The sequence below is a fragment of the Piliocolobus tephrosceles genome, chromosome 12, assembly GCF_002776525.5.
Source record: "Piliocolobus tephrosceles isolate RC106 chromosome 12, ASM277652v3, whole genome shotgun sequence".
In the NCBI taxonomy this organism is placed as follows: Eukaryota; Metazoa; Chordata; class Mammalia; order Primates; family Cercopithecidae; genus Piliocolobus; species Piliocolobus tephrosceles.
Window position 1 is genome coordinate 124,348,431 of NC_045445.1, and position 16,762 is coordinate 124,365,192.

The window sequence follows — 16,762 nt, forward strand, 5'->3', positions numbered from 1 at the left end:
TATACTTAAACTATATATATTTAAACTATTTTTAAGTATATGTAAGTATGTATAGACACATCGTTTATATACATATATATAAACTTGGTAGAAGGGTAAGGTAGTGTAAGTATATACTTATATATAGAGAGAGAGTTTAAATTATATATATGGAAAATATAAAAGAAATAATACATTCCATCACTTCAGAAAAGAAAAGGTCACCTTTGGATATAGTCTGTTTGAAGTAGCAGTTGAAGAGCCTGGTAACATGTCCATCAGGGAGTTAGAAACACAAGAAACACATAAGCCTGAGGCTTAGGGAGAGGCCCAGGCTAGGGATACTGATATGAGCATCAGTAGCATATGGGTGGGAGTTAAAGTCTTAGATTTTGGCCAGGTGCGGTGGCTCATGCCTCTAATCCCAGCACTTTGGCAGGCCGAGGCATGGTGGATCACTTGAGTCCAGGAGTCTGAGACCAGCCTGGCCAACATGGCGAAACCCCGTCTCTACTAAAAACACAAAAATTAGCTGGGCGTGGTGGCGGGTGCCTGTAATCCCAGCTACTTGGGACGCTGAAGCATGAGGATACCTTGAACCCGGGAGGCAGAGATTGTAGTGAGCTGAGATCGTGCCACTGGACTCCCGTCTGGGTGACAGAGCGGAGGCTCTGTCTGGAAGAAAAAAAAAAAAAAGAGAATCAAATTTCAATGAAATTGCCCTGGAGTGAGAAGAGAAGAGAGTTAAAGACTACTCCATGACTCATCAACCTTGAAGAGCTATGCAGAGGAAGAGAAGGCCCAAAAGGGGAGGAGAGTACCTAGAAAGCTTCTAGAATAGGGGTAAGGTAGAATCCTGTAAGCCAAAGAAAGGGTTTGAAGATATAGAGTAGTCACCAGTTTCAGGGTGCAACCAGGATGCCAGATGTCCATTGGGGTTTAGCAACTGGGAGGCCATTGGTGGCCTTGGGAAGAAAGGTTTTAGGTGCATTGAGTAGTAAAGGGAGGAGGAGATAAAATTGAGAAAGCAAACAGAGTCTGTCTTTTTGACTTTGTGCTTAAATGTGTATGCTCCTCAGCTTGTGGTGGAGTTGCATTCTGATAAACCTATCATAAGTTGAAAATATCATTAAGTCAGAAATGCATTTAACACACCTAACCTACCAAACATCATAATTTAGCCTACCCTCCCTTAAATGTACTCAGAACACTTCCAGTAGCCCACAGTTGGGCAGAATCATCTAACACAAAGCCTATTTTATAATAAACTATTGAATATTTCATGTACATTATTGAATACTGAAAGTGAAAAGCAGAATGGTTACATGAGTACTCAAAGTGCGATTTCTACGGAATGCGTATTGCTTCTGCACCGTCGTAAGGTTGAAGCATTTGTAAGTCGGAGACCATTTGTATAACATACATATAGGAAAGTAAACGGGTCATAAGTGAACTTTTACAAACTAAACATACTAGCACCCTAGAAGCTCTTCTCATGGCCCTTCTAGTCACTCCCCGGCTTGCTAAGGGTATCCACTATTCTGCCTTCTAACCATAGTCTACTTTTAAAATAAATTTGTCAATGGAGGTTGGTAGAAGGGTAAGGTAGTAGTTAGAGAGGGAATTAGGGGTGGAAGGTATTTGTTGTGTTTTGTTTAGATGGGAGAGATTTTCTTGAATGTAAATAAATGTCATAATTTCTCCAGTGGGTGAACAGTCACTCTGTTTCTTTTTATGTTTAGGACAGTTTTCATTTTATACTTTCAAATGTTTTTAAAAGTATGTTTGAGTGCTTACACAAACTTAAGTTGAATAACTGTTCTTTAAGCATATGTTTGTGGAATAGTGGTTTTCAAAACTTTGCTTATCTTGGGAATAGATTCTTGGGCTCCTCTTAGATTCGCTGAGTCAGACACTCTGGGGGAAGGTGTTAGAGTCTATGCTTTTAAAAAACTCCCGGGCCGGGCGCGGTGGCTCAAGCCTGTAATCCCAGCACTTTGGGAGGCCGAGACGGGTGGATCACGAGGTCAGGAGATCGAGACCATCCTGGCTGACACGGTGAAACCCCGTCTCTACTAAAAAATACAAAAAATTAGCCGGACGAGATGGCGGGCGCCTGTAGTCCCAGCTACTCGGGAGGCTGAGGCAGGAGAATGGCGTAAACCCTGGAGGCGGAGCTTGCAGTGAGCCGAGATCGCGCCACTACACTCCAGCCTGGGCGACAAAGAGAGACTCCGTCTCAAAAAAAAAAAAAAAAAAAAACTCCCCAGGTGGGCCGGGCGTGGTGGCTCACGCCTGTAATCCCACCACTTTGGGAGGCCGAGGTGGGTGGATCACGAGGTCAGGAGATCAAGACCATCCTGGCTAACACGGGGAAAACCCGTCTCTACTAAAAATAGAAAACATTAGCCGGGTGTGGTGGCGGGCGCCTGTAGTCCCAGCTACTGGGGAGGCTGAGGCAGGAGAATGGCGTGAACCTGGGAGGTGGAGCTTGCAGTGAGCCGAGATCGCGCCACTGCACTCCAGCCTGGGCCAGAGAGTGAGACTCTGTCTCAAAGAAAAAAAAAATCCCCAGGTAATTCTGAAACCTCTTGTGTACACAGGCCTGCAAAGGCCTTATACCATGAAGCTGGCATATATTATAAATGGAAGTTTAATAAGATAATAGTTTTGTAATTGTGGGAGAAAAGAGTCACCCTTTTTTTAAATGGGAGAGACTATACACTAGATTCTCTATAGAGTTGAAAAAGAAAACTAGTTGTTAGGGATTTGAGCCCCACCATTCATGAGAGTCTGAATAATTCTGAGGATGTCTTATTTAGCTTAAGGTTTTTATTTGTCTTTAAGGCAGTTTTACTGGAACATAATCACAATGTGATCCCAGAGCTATGGAATCCTGGGCAGTGTACTTTTATTTGCAAAGCAAGAAACAGTTTGCCTTCTAGGTACCCATTATGATTTGTTTGTTAACGACCTCACCAGATTCATGTCTTGGTAAACTGTGTCTAAGAAGCTACCTTTAAAGCTGAGGGAGCTGACTGATAAACTCAATCTTTTTCTGTCTTTCTTTTTTTTTTTTTTTTTTTTGAGGCAGAGTCTTGCTCTGTCACTCAGGCTGAAATGCAGTGATGCGATTATAGCTCACTGCATCCTTGACCTCCTGGGCTCAAGTAATCCTCCCACCTCAGCCTCCCAAGTAGCTGAGACCATATGCATGCCCCACCACACCCAGCCAATTTTTTTTTTTTTTTTGTAGAGATGGAGTCTTGTTATGTTGCCCAGGCTGGTCTCAAACTCCTGGCCTCAAGTGATCCTCCCACCTCAGCCTCCTAATAAAGTCAATCTTATGCCTGAATCTTTTTTTTTTTTTTTTTTCCCTGAGATGAAGTCTTGCTCTGTTGCCCAAGCTGGAGAGCAGTCGTGTGATTTCAGCTCACTGCAACCTCCACCTCCTGGGTTCAAGCAATTCTCTTGCCTCAGCCTCCCGAATAGCTAGGACTACAGGCACATGCCACCATGGCCGGCTAATTTTTGTATTTTTAGTAGAGATGGGGTTTCACTATGTTGGCCAGGCTGGTCTTGAACTGCTGACCTTGTGATCCACCCGCCTCAGCCTCCCAAAGTGCTGGGATTACAGGTGTGAGCCCCCGTGCTGGGCCCTGAATCTTTTTTTGAATGTTACTTTATTTTTTAAATTGTGGCCTGACTCTTTGTTTACAATCATAAGCTTCCTGGAAGCTCTGTAAGAGCAGGGACCATGTCTGCTTATGTGTTGTATCTGTTTAGCACCATGCCTGACATGATGTGGGTGTGCAGTAAATATTTGTTTTCGAAATAAAACCCTGGTTGACCTCTTCTAATTGTTACATATGACCTCACTTGCCTGACCAGATTTGTTTTGCCGACATCAGTCCTTGGCAAGCTTCAGTGGAGAGAGAGTAAGAACCAAATAAATGTCTTTAAGATAATGACAGCCTACCCCTTTACACTTCTTGTTAGCGCCTCATCTAACCCAACACCAATCCTGGTAGCTCTGTTTCCATTGACAAGCGCCTTGCGGGCTGTGTGAAACAAAAGTTTTGAGACACAGAGAGTCCAAGGTCCAAGATAGAGTGTACCTTGATACTTTGCTGGGGAGTAGGATCAGACCAGAAAGAAAGAAGAGTTAGCCACAAGAGTGAGAAAACTCAGTGACACTCCCTCTGAGGTTTGCAAAGCTAAGGGCCACCAGTTTACCTTTATCTAAGCCAAATTTTCATTTTCTCTGTGACTGTGAGTCTTACAGCTTCAAAACCTCAGAGAAGCCAACACATTAGAGTCCTTACTTTGAGACTCCCAACTAGCTGAATTCCAAGAAAGGCATTTAGTAACTGAAGGGTACACTCCTGAGGGGCTGGATCTAAAGAAATGCCACCTTTGATCTAGTCTGTAACTTAGCACTAATTGGAGATCCAGCTCTTAACAGAGCTTGCTTGACTTTGGGCAAGCCTAACTCATATAATGCAAAGTAGACCATATCTAATCAGTTCTTGGCAGGTGCATATGCACTCATTTTCTGAGCCAAGTCATCTGCCCTGACCGGGGAGTGTACCTGGCAACAGGCTTCTCAAGGACTATCACTTGGGACAGGGAGTGCTCAGGGCATGGGTACTTACAGTTTAGAGATTCCAGCCCTGCATCAGAAAAAGTCTGGGAGAGGCTGGGCACGGTGGCTCACGCCTGTAATCCCAGCACTTTGGGAGGCCAAGGCAGACGGATCACGAGGTCAAGAGATCGAGACCATCCTGGCCAACATGGTGAAACCCCGTCTCTACTAAAAATACAAAAATTAGCCCCGTGTGGTGGTGCGCACCTGTGGTCCCAGCTACTTGGGAGGCTGAGGCAGGAAAATCGCTTGAACCCGGGTGGCAGAGGTTGCAGTGAGCAAAGATCATGCCACTGCACTCCAGCCTGGCAACAGAGGGTGACGCGGCCTAAAAAAAAGGAGGGGGGGGGGGGGGGGAAAAAGTCGGGGGGAGATTTCACTTCTTGGGAGGTATATTCAGTCCCATTATACCATAATGGGTCAGGACTCCTCATGGAGAGAGAATACCTTTGTGTTCATGTCTTAGAAAGCAACCCATCCAGGGTGTGAACAGGAGGAAAGCTGATAGAACTAGAGAGTTTTTTTATTATGTCCCAGAGCCTGAAAGTTGATTGTGTTTCTTCAAAGAACTGGATTGTTCTTCCTTGGGGAGACAAAATATTGAAGAAGGTTCTTCATCTCCTCTTTGTGCCCTTACACTGTCCTGGGGTGATCTCTACCCATCTTAGCCTTTCCCTTCTTAAATCCTGATTTTGAATAGGTTGGCCTGAATACTCAATATGAGCCCTAACAAATTATGATAACCTGGCAGGCACACAGTGTCGAAGATGGCCATTTGTGATGACATCTGGTCTGGCCAGCTTCCTTTTTACTGTTAGAGGGAAAGGTGGTGAGCATGCTGAGGCAGGGTGGGGTCATCTCGCACCAGGAGGAGCCCCCTTTGATGCCAGAAAGGAAGATGAATCAGCCAAGATGTTGAGTGTGTCAGCTTCAACCTTGTCTGCCCGGGGACCTTTTACCAAGGCTCCTCCCATGGGTTTCCATCACACAGATCTATACCAGTTCCTTACCATGGTCAGGTGTGTGGCTGGCTCCTTTTTAGGAATGAGCTTGGCATGGATTAGGTATGCTAGAGCTGATGGATTTTTTTTTAAGTCTGATTTACATAGAGTGAAATACATAGATTTTTAAGTTGTACAATCTTAGTTGTACAATTTGAGCTTTGACAAATGTATACACCTTGAATAACCCACACCCCTATCAAGATATAGATTATTTCACCCCAGAAAGTTCACTTGTGCCCCTTCTCAGTAAGTCCACTTCCTTCCAACTCCCACCTCCCCTGCCTAGTAGTGATTGTTCTGGTTTCTTTCACTATGTTTGAAGCCATGGGTTTTAAAACATACAGATTTTCTTCAAGTCTGGATGGTGAGAGATGTCAGAAAGTAATACTTACTCAAGTAAATCAGAGGTTCTCAGTGGGAGAGTTGCTCCCCAGGAGACATTTGGCAGTGTCTGGAGATGTTTTTGACTGTTGTGACTGGGAGGAGGTGCTACTGGCATCTAGTGGGTAGAGGCTAGGGATGCTGCCAAACTTCCTGCAGTGCACAGGACAGCCCCACGACGAAGAAGGACCCAGCCCAAATGTCAGTAGTGCTGAGTTTGAGAAATCCTTGAGTAAATCATGTGTTCTCTACAACCTAGGAATTATGGCCCTGGGGAGTGTTCATTTGTAGGTCTCCCAGGTCTCCTGGGGTGAAGTTTGCTTTTTCTTTGTTTTGTTTGCTTGTCTGTTGAGAGCCTGCTGGAAGCTGAAAAGGCCACTGCAGGAGCCAGCTTTCTGTGGTGCTACCATCCTTGTGGCCACAGTTCTTGCTGCGGGATGGGTGTCAGGGTGGGCTTAGGGAGGAAAACTAATAGGAGAAGAGGAAGAAGAAAACAGTTTAGGCAGTAAAGGGAGGCAGACCTAGAATAATATTAAAACTAGAAAAACGAGTAAGATAAGAGGGAAAGGTAAAGTAGAAATTAATAATTAAGAATCCAATAAAATGTTAAAGTAAATGAGTTGAGATTTAAAAATCAAAGATAGGCTGAGCATGTTGGCTCACACCTGTAATCCCAGCACTTTGGGAGGCCAAGGCGGGAGGATTGCTTGAGCTCAGGAGTTCGAGACCAGCTTGAGTAACATGATGAGACCCTGTCTATACTATATATATATAGTAATATATAGAGAGAGTGTAATATATATATAGTTTTATATATATAGTTAAATGTATAGTTATATATATATAGAAAAATATATAATATATATATGTATATATTTGCCCATACTGGAGTGCAGTGGCACAATCTCGGCTCACTGCAACCCCCACCTCCCAGTTTCAAGCAATTCTCCTGCCTCAGCCTCCCGAGTAGCTGGGATTACAGGCGTCTGCCACCATGCCTTGCTAATTTTTGTATTTTTAGTAGAGACTGGGTTTCATCATGTTGGCCAGGCTGGTCTCAAACTCCGACCTCAGGTAATCCGCGCACATTGGCCTCCTAAAGTGCTGGGATTACAGGCGTGAGCCACCACATCCAGCCTTACTGTGCTTTATGAGAAATAAATGCACCCCTGAAGTGCTGAGGAAGTCCAGACCCTAAAAAAAAATGTTCTCATGGACTTAAAATTTCAGGTCAACTTTTTCTTAATTTCCAAAATACAACAGTTTCTAAGTTTGTCTACTTTAGCTTTTCAAGTAAAATAAAAGATACATAGATAGATGACTAGACCTCTAGCTATCTCTCTGTCTCTGGAACATGTCCAAAACCAACTCATCATTTTTCCCTCAGACTTGCCCCTCTTTTTCTACTTCCTCTCTCAGGAATGCTGTGTCACCACCCAACTAGAAAAACCCATCAGAAACTCCAAGGTCAATTAAAATCTACTCTTTTCCTGATTTTCAAGAATACAATGCATTGTTGTTAACTGTAGTCACCACGTTGTACAACAGATCTCTTGAACTACTCGTCCTGTCTAACTGAAACTTTGTACTTTTGACCAGTATCTCCCCAACTCCCCCCAGCCCCTGCCCCTGGTAGCTACCACTGTGCTGTCTACTTCCGTTAGTTCAACATCTTTAGATTCCACAAAAATTGTGAGGTAATGCATATGTTAATTAGCTCAATTTAGCCATTCCACAATGTATACATATTTCAAAACAGCATGTTGTACACAATAAATATATACAATTCTTGTCATTTTAAAAATTAATTTAAAAAAACGAAAAATGAAAAAGAAACCAAGGTCATTGTTACTCCTCCTTTCCCCTTGGTCACTAAGTCCTGCTAATTCTGCCTATTAAACTGTCTCAATTCTACTTTCCTCTCTTTCTCATCTCCTGTGCAATCTTTCCTTGGGCCCTCATTTCTTTCCTGCATTGTTTTAGCAGCACCATAACTGGTCATCTGGCCCTTTAATGACTTAAACCATCACGCTGAGAAATAATGGTCTTTCTAAACGGCAAACTTGATTCTATATTCTATCCTTATTTAAGATCTTTTGGTATTTATTACCGAGGACTTTTATGTGAGCCACACAAGTCGCATTGTGATCTGGCTACAACTAACTTCTCTGAGTCTCTGTCACTCTGTCCCCTTCCACAAAACTCCAACTCCCTATGTTTCTCCCATGCTGTTTCCCAGCTTCATGGCTTCACACATGCTGATTCCTCTGTCTGTAATGTCCTACGCTTGTTTTGTCTTTCTGTAGAACTGCCTAAGAGCAGGGAGAATTCATGCTTTTGAAACGAGGAAATTTCCCTTGTCCCTCTTACAGGGTATGTGATGGGGGTGTGGCTCACTTCTTAGGTGCCCCACTGCTGAAAACCCCTAGGGGAAGCAGGCAGACGGGCAGGTCGTGGGGAGTGTGGGCTCCAACCCCATGGTAGCATCTAGGGGTGGATGTTTACAGCTTCTGAAGCCCCAGTGGGCGTGTGCTACCGTGTGCTCTTTTAGTTTTGCTGTCAGTAGGCAGCTTGTGTTCATCAGCTCAATTAGACCCTCTGCCTTACCGCAAGGACAGAGGGCTTTCTGTATCCTGGGGTTCTTGCGTGAGTATACCAGAAAAATAGGATCACACATGGGCTTGGAGAATGAGTGCAAGGTTTTATTGAATGGTGGAAGTAGCTCTCAGCAGATGGAAACGGAGCCAGAAGGGATATGGAGTGGGAAGGTGGTTTTCCCCTGGAGTCAGACCGCTTAGCAGCCGGGCTCTCCTCTGACCGCCCTCAGCCAAACTCTGCGTTGTCCTGCCATTCTGCTGTTGGTGGCCTGCCGGTGTCTGCCAGTGTGTTCTTCTGCTGGTGTGTTCTTCCTCGCCTCTGCTTCTCTTGACGTCCAGCTGCTTGTGTGCTCTTCTGCCGGTGTGTTCCTCTCGACATCCAGCCACTTGTGTGCCTGCCCGCTAGGGTCTCAGGGTTTTTATAGACACAAGGTGGGGGTGTGGTGGGCCAGGGTGGTCTTGGGAAATGCAACCTTTGGGCACAAAAACAGAAATGCCTCTCCTCACCTAGGTCTGTGGGCACAGGCCCGGGGTGGAGCCCTAGCCAGGGACCGTGCCCTTCTCTACCCGGCATTTCCCTGCCTGCCCCTCCCCATCACTTTTATTTTATTTATTTATTTTTTTGAGACAGGGTCTCGCTCTGTCGCCCAGGCTGGAGTGCAGTGGCAGTATCTTGGCTCACTGCAATCCCCACCTCCCGGGTTCAAGCGATTCTTGTGCCTCAGCCTCCCTTATTTTATTTTTTAATTTGTCCCAGGCCAAGTGCAGTGGCTCATGCCTATAATCCCAGTACTTTGGGAGGCCAAGGTGGGTGGATCATTTGAATCCAGGAGTTTGAGACCAGCCTGGGCAACATGGCAAAACCCTGTCTCTACAAAAAATACAAACATTAGCTGGGCATGGTGGTGCACGCCTGTAGTCCCAGCTACTTGGGAGACTGAGATAGGAGGAGTACTTGAACCTGGGATGGGGAGGTTGCAGTGAGCAGACATCCTGCCGCTGCACTCTAGCCTAGGCAACAGTGTGAGACCCTGTGTAAAAAAAAAAAAAAAAAAGTTTGTCCATTTATTTACATCTATCAAGTTCTTCCTACCAGAATGGAAGCCCTTTCAGGGTGAGGATATGTCTTACTCCGTATTCCTATTTCTATGGCTGTGCCTAACACACAAGGCATGCTCAATAATTGTTTATTTCCTGCTCAAATGGGACAAAGGAAATGGATGGAGGAGAGGTGAAAAATAAATGAGTAATTGATTTCTGTCTAACTATTTAGGCATGATTTAGTATCTTGGAAATCATATTACTGAGATTTGCTGTGCCTGTAATGTAAAAGACGAGGCTGTTCTGTAATACAAAGCATAATGCCAGCTAAAATATAGCAAAGATGTCTGTTGAAATGTATGCCTGCAAATTCCCATATTTCAGAAGCAAATAAAGAGCTGAAAGCCATTAAGAAGAAAAAGAGTGGTTATTACTTTAACTGGTTTAAAAATAATTGATACATCTTGAAGTATTAAGTATGCATCTTGAGGTCTTAATTTCAAGGCAATTTTGCTATAGATTTCTTTTGCTTCCACAATACATATTAGCCAGCTACATTTGTTCGTGTGGTTTGTGCCCATCACAGTTATTAGGCAGAACCAGCAGCACCAGGATACAACCTAAGGAAAGCAACATCCCTCCTAGAAAACTGCCATGACCTTCACAGGAGGGGTCTGAATGTTTGTTTTTTTGTGTGTGTGAAACAGAGTCTCACTCTGTTGCCCAGGCTGTAGTGCAGTGGCATAATCATGGCTCACTGCAGCCTCAAACTCAAGAGTTCTCCCACCTCAGTCTCCTGAGTAGCTGGGACTACAGGCACATACCACCATGCCTGACTGATTTTTAAAAAATATACTTTGTAGGCCAGATGCAGTGGCTCACGCCTATAATCCCAGCACTTTGGGAGGCCAAGGCGGGCGGATTACCTGAGGTCAGGAGTTCAAGACCAGCCTGGCCAACATGGCAAAACCCCATCTCTACTAAAAATACAAAAATTAGCCGGGTGTGGTGGCAGACACCTGTAATCCCAGCTACTTGGGAGGCTGAGGTAGGAGAATCGCTTGAACCTGGGAGGTGGAGGTTGCAGTGAGCTGAGATCACGCCACTACAGCCCAGCCTGGGCAACAGAGCAAGACTCCATCTCGAAAACATAAAAATTAAATTAAAATAAAGCACAGTAAGCCTTTCAGGGTGGGGAGTGGCTGAGGTTATGAATATGCTCACATTCTTCACATTCGGTCTGTAAGATAGAAGGTTTAAGATTGTTTCTGCATTTCAGGTAATTCAGAGGTCCGTGGGGCCAGCCAGCCTGAGCTTGCTCACCTTCAAAATCTATGCAGCACCAAAAAAGGACTCACCTCCCAAAAATTCCGTGAAGGTTGATGAGGTAACATGTTCATGTTGTGATATATTTTGAATGTCTGATTTAGTTACTGTAGGATAATTATTCATTCATTCATTCATTCATTCATTCATTCATTCATTCATTCATTCATGTATTCATTCATTCATTCATTCATTCATGTATTCATTCATTCATTCATGTATTTATTCATTTATTCATTCATTCATTCATTTATTCATTATTCATTTATTCATTCATTCATTTATTTGTTTATTTATTTATTCATTTATTCATTTATTCATTTATTCATTTATTTATTTATTCATTTATTTATTCATTCATTTATTAATTTATTTATTTGTTCATTCATTCATTTGTTCATTCATTCATTTATTCATTTATTCATTTATTCATTCATTCATTTATTCATTTATTCATTCATTTATTCATTATTCATTCATTCATTCATTCATTCATTCATTTATTTATTTAGAGAGAGAGAGAGAGAGTTTCGCTCTTGTTGCCCAGGCTGGGGTGTAATGGTGCGATCTCAGCTCACTGCAACCTCCTCCTCCTGGGTTCAAGCCATTTTCCTGCCTCAGCCTCCCAAGTAGCTGGGATTACAGGCATGTGCCACCACGCCTGGCTAATTTTGTATTTTTAGTAGAGATGAGGTTTCACCATGTTGGCCAGGCTAGTCTCAAAACTTCCAACCTCAGGTGATCCACCCGCCTCAGCCTCCCAAAATTCTGGGATTACAAGCGTGTGAACCACCGTGCCCAGCCGGAAGACATTTAAACGGAGAAAATATATTTCCTTATAGTTTGTTTAATTTGTGGGAAATTATTAAACTATGGCTTTTTCAACAGGTAAACTTTAATGATACTTAGCTAAGGGCATACATAAATTAAGGAATACTTTATAAATGTTTACTGGGGAATCCACTGTATCCAAATAGGTTTTAAGCACAACTCACTTTTCTAAGTGGTCTCTCTGATTCTTGGCTTATCTTGATTCTTATCAAGCCAAGAAGATATTCACATTTTTTCTTCTCTAAGAAATTAGAGATCTGGATCCTTTCTGTTTCTTGGCTGGAGGAGACGCTCATAAGTATATACTTAATAAATACTAAATTTAAAAAAACAAGAAATCTTCTCTCTACTGTTTACATTCCTTTTTGGTCTGTACTTCCCACTAACTATTTTGGATATTCAGTTTCTGTTGCCTTTGAATAAAGTGAGGTAAGGATCTACCTTCAGTCCTAGGTACGTGATTGGTGTTTACATAAAGCTAATTAGCTTATCTTTTGCCCTTTACTCTCTTCTCAGGCCTTGGCACAGTGGCATTTTTTGAGGGTGAAGAAGGCAGCCAGCCATGGCTGTGAGAAGTTCTCTGGATGGGGAACAAACCTGCTCTCCTGCTTTGATTAACATCAGACCAATCATTTGAACTGAATGACATGCCCTTTGGTTACTCTCAAGCTTTTTTAACCCCTTCACCCACCCTTTAGAGTAATAAAATCCTTTTTCCAAACTCAATCTAAGGTGGAATACCAAATACCAGTATATAAAATGGATAAAGAGGAGCTGCTTTGTTTGCAGTCAGTGGGTGGGGAGAAGGTAGGATACCTCATAGCCCTGCCCTTTTGGCCTTGGCCTTGTTGATTAAGGAAATAAGGTGCAAAGATGGTTTGAGGTAAAGTTCAGGTTGTTCATAACCCTTAAGAGTCACTGGAATTCATGAAGTGTTATTATTACTATTTTTGAGATGGAGTCTCGCTCTTGCCCAGGCTGGAGCACAGTGGCATGATCTTGGCTTACCGCTCCCTCCACCTCCCAGGTTCAAGCGATTCTCCTGCCTCAGCCTCAGCCTCTCGAGTAGCTGGGATTACAGGCACCTGTAATACAACACCTGGCTAAGTTTTGTATTTTTAGTAGAGATGGGGTTTCGCCATGTTGGCCAGGCTGGTCTCGAACTCCTGACCTTAAGTGATCCACCTGCGTTGGCTTCTCAAAGTGCTGGGATTACAAGCGTGAACCACCACACCCGACCACAGAGTCACTGTAATTCATGAATTATCAGAAATATTATATTAAATACTTACAAATTTGGTAAATTTATCCTGTAGACAATACGTCTTTTAAATATTTGTTTTGTTTTAATGTGTGCAGCTTTCACTCTATTCAGTTCCCGAGGGTCAATCGAAGTATGTGGAGGAGGCAAGGAGCCAGCTTGAAGAAAGTATCTCACAGCTCCGACACTATTGCGAGCCATACACAACTTGGTGTCAGGTACAACTGTTCTGAAAATGGAGTGAACGCATTTCTGTTTAGAGTCAATAGAGAAAAGTCTATATTGGCTGCATGTTTTTGGAAAAAGACATGATAAAGGGCCCTGAGATGGTTGACAGAGGCTGGGAAGGGTGGGGGTCTGGGGGGAAGGTGGGGATGGCTACTGGGTGCAAAAAAAATAGCAAGAATGAATAAAACCTACTATTTGATAGCACAACAGGGTGACTACTGTCAATAATTTAATTGTACATTTTAAAATAACTAAGAGTGTAATTGGATTGTTTGTAACACTGAGGATAAATGCTTGAGGCGATGGATTCCCCATTCTCCATATTGTGCTTATTTCACATTGCATGCCTGTGTCAACACATCTCATGTACACCATAAATGTGTGTACCTACTGCATACCCACAAAAAAATTTTAAATAACAGGCTCCAAGCTAAAAGTGCCTGACTTACAGATGTTCTTCAGTGCCATCTGAAGAGGGGGTGTAGAGATGCTCTAGCTTCCTGGTGACAGCTGTTGCCACAGCTGCAGAGAGAATTTCCCTCTCCCTGGGCAGTGCGTAACACCTTGACTAGAGAGCAGAGGGGCTAGGAACTACCTTGTTGCTTGCAGTTATGTAAACATTGTTGTCTACCAGGGGAGCCTTGTGGCCTGGAACTCTAAACAAAGGAAAAAGATGCAGTGTAAACACTTACATAAAAATTGCGAAGTTTTTCTCCCCCAGTATACAAATCAGTGCCACTTAAACCAGGAGTGGATATGGCATTTTGAATGCCATAATAGTAGGGTAGATACTAAAATAGGGTAGAATTCCATACTAGATTACTGAACTATTTGTCCTAGCGACCAAAGAACTACATATACAGATTAGTGTCTGTCCCTGCCTGGGTTTTAGGTCAGGCATTTGTCATTACATAAATGAAAAGTATTTTTGTGATTTTTTGTTTTTTTTTTGAGACGGAGTCTCACTCTGTCGCCCGAGCTGGAGTGCAGTGGCCGGATCTCAGCTCACTGCAAGCTCCGCCTCCCGGGTTTACGCCATTCTCCTGCCTCAGCCTCCGGAGTAGCTGGGACTACAGGTGCCCGCCACCTCGCCCGGCTAGGTTTTTTTTTTTTTTTTTGTATTTTTTTAGTAGAGACAGGGTTTCACCGTGTTAGCCAGGATGGTCTCGATCTCCTGACCTCGTGATCCGCCCGCCTCGGCCTCCCAAAGTGCTGGGATTACAGGCTTGAGCCACCGCGCCCGGCCTATTTTTGTGATTTTTAACATAAGTAACCAACGTTTACAATCTACAGAATGCTTTTGTAGGCTTTGATACATATATTTGCTATACTTGATCCTGATTTTGAAAATTGAGGACAAATTTAATAAAAACTAATAGATGTAGATGTGTGGGAAATTGTCTAGATTTACCTTGCTTGAGATTTATAAATTTAGTCTTTTTGGTTTTTGGTTTTTTGTTTTTTTATTTTGTTTGTTTTTTGAGACGGATTCTCGCTCTGTTGCCCCGGCTGGAGTGCAGTAGTGTGCTCTCGGCTCACTGCAACCTCCACCTCCCGGGTTCAAGCAATTCTCCCATCTCAGCCTCCCGAGTAGCTGGGATTATAGGCACGAGCCACCATGCCTGGCTAATTTTTGTATTTTTAGTAGAGATGGGGTTTCGCTATGTTGGCCAGGCTGTTCTCGAACTCCTGACCTCAAGTGATCTGCCCACCTTGGCCTCCTCAAGTGCTGGGATTACAGGCGTGAGCCACCACGCCTGGCCTAAATTCAATTTTCATCCAGAGCTTGTTTGAAAATGTTTAAATTCCTTTGCCTATGCTGCTGTTGAACTTTTGTTCACCAATTTAGAAAGAAAATAGTAAGCATGGACTGTATCAACAATATAAATTAGGCCATTATACTTAAGTATCATAACCATATTATTGAGTTAAGTAATACCTAAAGACTTTATACATAATGTGTTGTAAAATGACTAGACTTGATTCTCTTGTTCTAGAAGATTTTAAAACTTCTGGTAGTTAAGATAGTCAGCACATTTGTGCGGATATTTTTGTATCATGTAGGCATGACTACTGTTATTTGTAGTCTGTCTTTTTTTTTTTTTTTTGGCAATAAAAGTACTTTGTACCTTTTAGCCTAAGGTTGCTTTTTGTTTTTTACCTTTTCTTCCATGCATGATACTCATTGCAGCAAAATACCTCTCTGGATGATAGATTAGTTATCTACATGTTTATTTCCACTACTACTAAATATAAAAACTTTCTTGTAATTATAATAGCTTTTGTAATTATAATGGTTTTATTTTCCTGGGTAGAACAAAGTCTTCATGAATAGAAATATTTCTGATTCCTGGTTCCTTTTTCAGAGCAGGAATTTCTGGCCCTTTTCTTGAAGAACCAATTTAAGTTTGTTTTTTTGTTTTTTGTTTTTTGTTTTTGGGACGGAGTCTCACTCTGTCGCCAGACTGGAATGCAGTGGCGCAGTCTCAGCTCACTACAACCTCCACCTCCCGGGTTCTAGTGATTCTCCTGCCTCCGCCTGCCAAGTAGCTGGGACTACAGACATGTGCCACTACACCCAGCTAATTTTTGTATTTTTAATAGAGACGGGATTTCACCATGTTGGCCAGGATGTTCTTGATCTCTTGACCTTGTGATCCACCCACCTCGGCCTCCCAAAGTGCTGAGATTACAGGCATGACCCACTGTGCCCAGCCTTAATTTTTTTTAATAGTAAAAATATTAAGCTATCAAAAGAAGTGGGCAGTCATTCTAGATATTGATCTGAAGTTTTCGTTTCTTTTCTTTTCCTTTCCTTTCCTTTCTTTTCTTTTTTCTTTTTTTTTTTTTTAGTAGAGACAAGGTTTCACCGTGTTGCCCAGGCTGATCTCGAACTCCTGGGCTCAAGAGATCTGCCCACCTCAGCCTCCCAAGTAGCTCGGACTACAGACACATACCACCATGCCCAGCTAATATTTTTATTTTTTTGTAGAGATGGGGTCTCTGCTGTTACCCAGGCTGGTCTCAGATTCCTGACCTCACGAGATACTCCTGCCTTAGCCTCCCAAAGTACTGGGATTACAGGCGTGAAATAATGGATTCTATTGAAGTGATACTCAGTTCTTTAGATCTTCTGCCTAATTCGGCATTTATTATTTCAGGTCATTTAAAAGAATGAGGATAGCTTGTCCTGACTTGAACTGAAGTACAGAAAACAAATCCTTTTCCAGGCGGGGCGCAGTGGTTCACACCTATAATCCCAACACTTTGGGAGGCTGAGGCAGGCAGATCACCTGAGGTCAGGAGTTGGAGACCAGCCTGGCCAACATAGTGCAACCCTGTCTCTACCAAAAATACAAAAATTAGCTGGGTGTGGTGGTGGGCGCCTGTAATCCCAGCTACTCAGGAGGCTGAGGCAGGACAATCACTTGAACCCAGGAGGCGGAGGTTGCAGTGAGCAGAGATCGCG

At 43.1% G+C, this 16,762-nt stretch overlaps 1 protein-coding gene across 3 annotated transcripts in view; it reads left to right on the forward strand.

Annotated features, from left to right (window-relative positions):
- The window catches only part of APOO (apolipoprotein O), a 127,948-nt gene that overhangs the window by 67,856 nt on the left and 43,330 nt on the right, over window positions 1-16,762 (forward strand). For all 3 annotated transcript variants that reach the window (XM_026451869.1, XM_026451871.1, XM_026451870.1), the window contains exons 2-3: window positions 10,927-11,034; window positions 13,164-13,283. In XM_026451869.1, coding sequence (XP_026307654.1) covers window positions 10,927-11,034; window positions 13,164-13,283 — 228 coding nt within the window. The remainder of the gene's footprint in view (window positions 1-10,926; window positions 11,035-13,163; window positions 13,284-16,762) is intronic.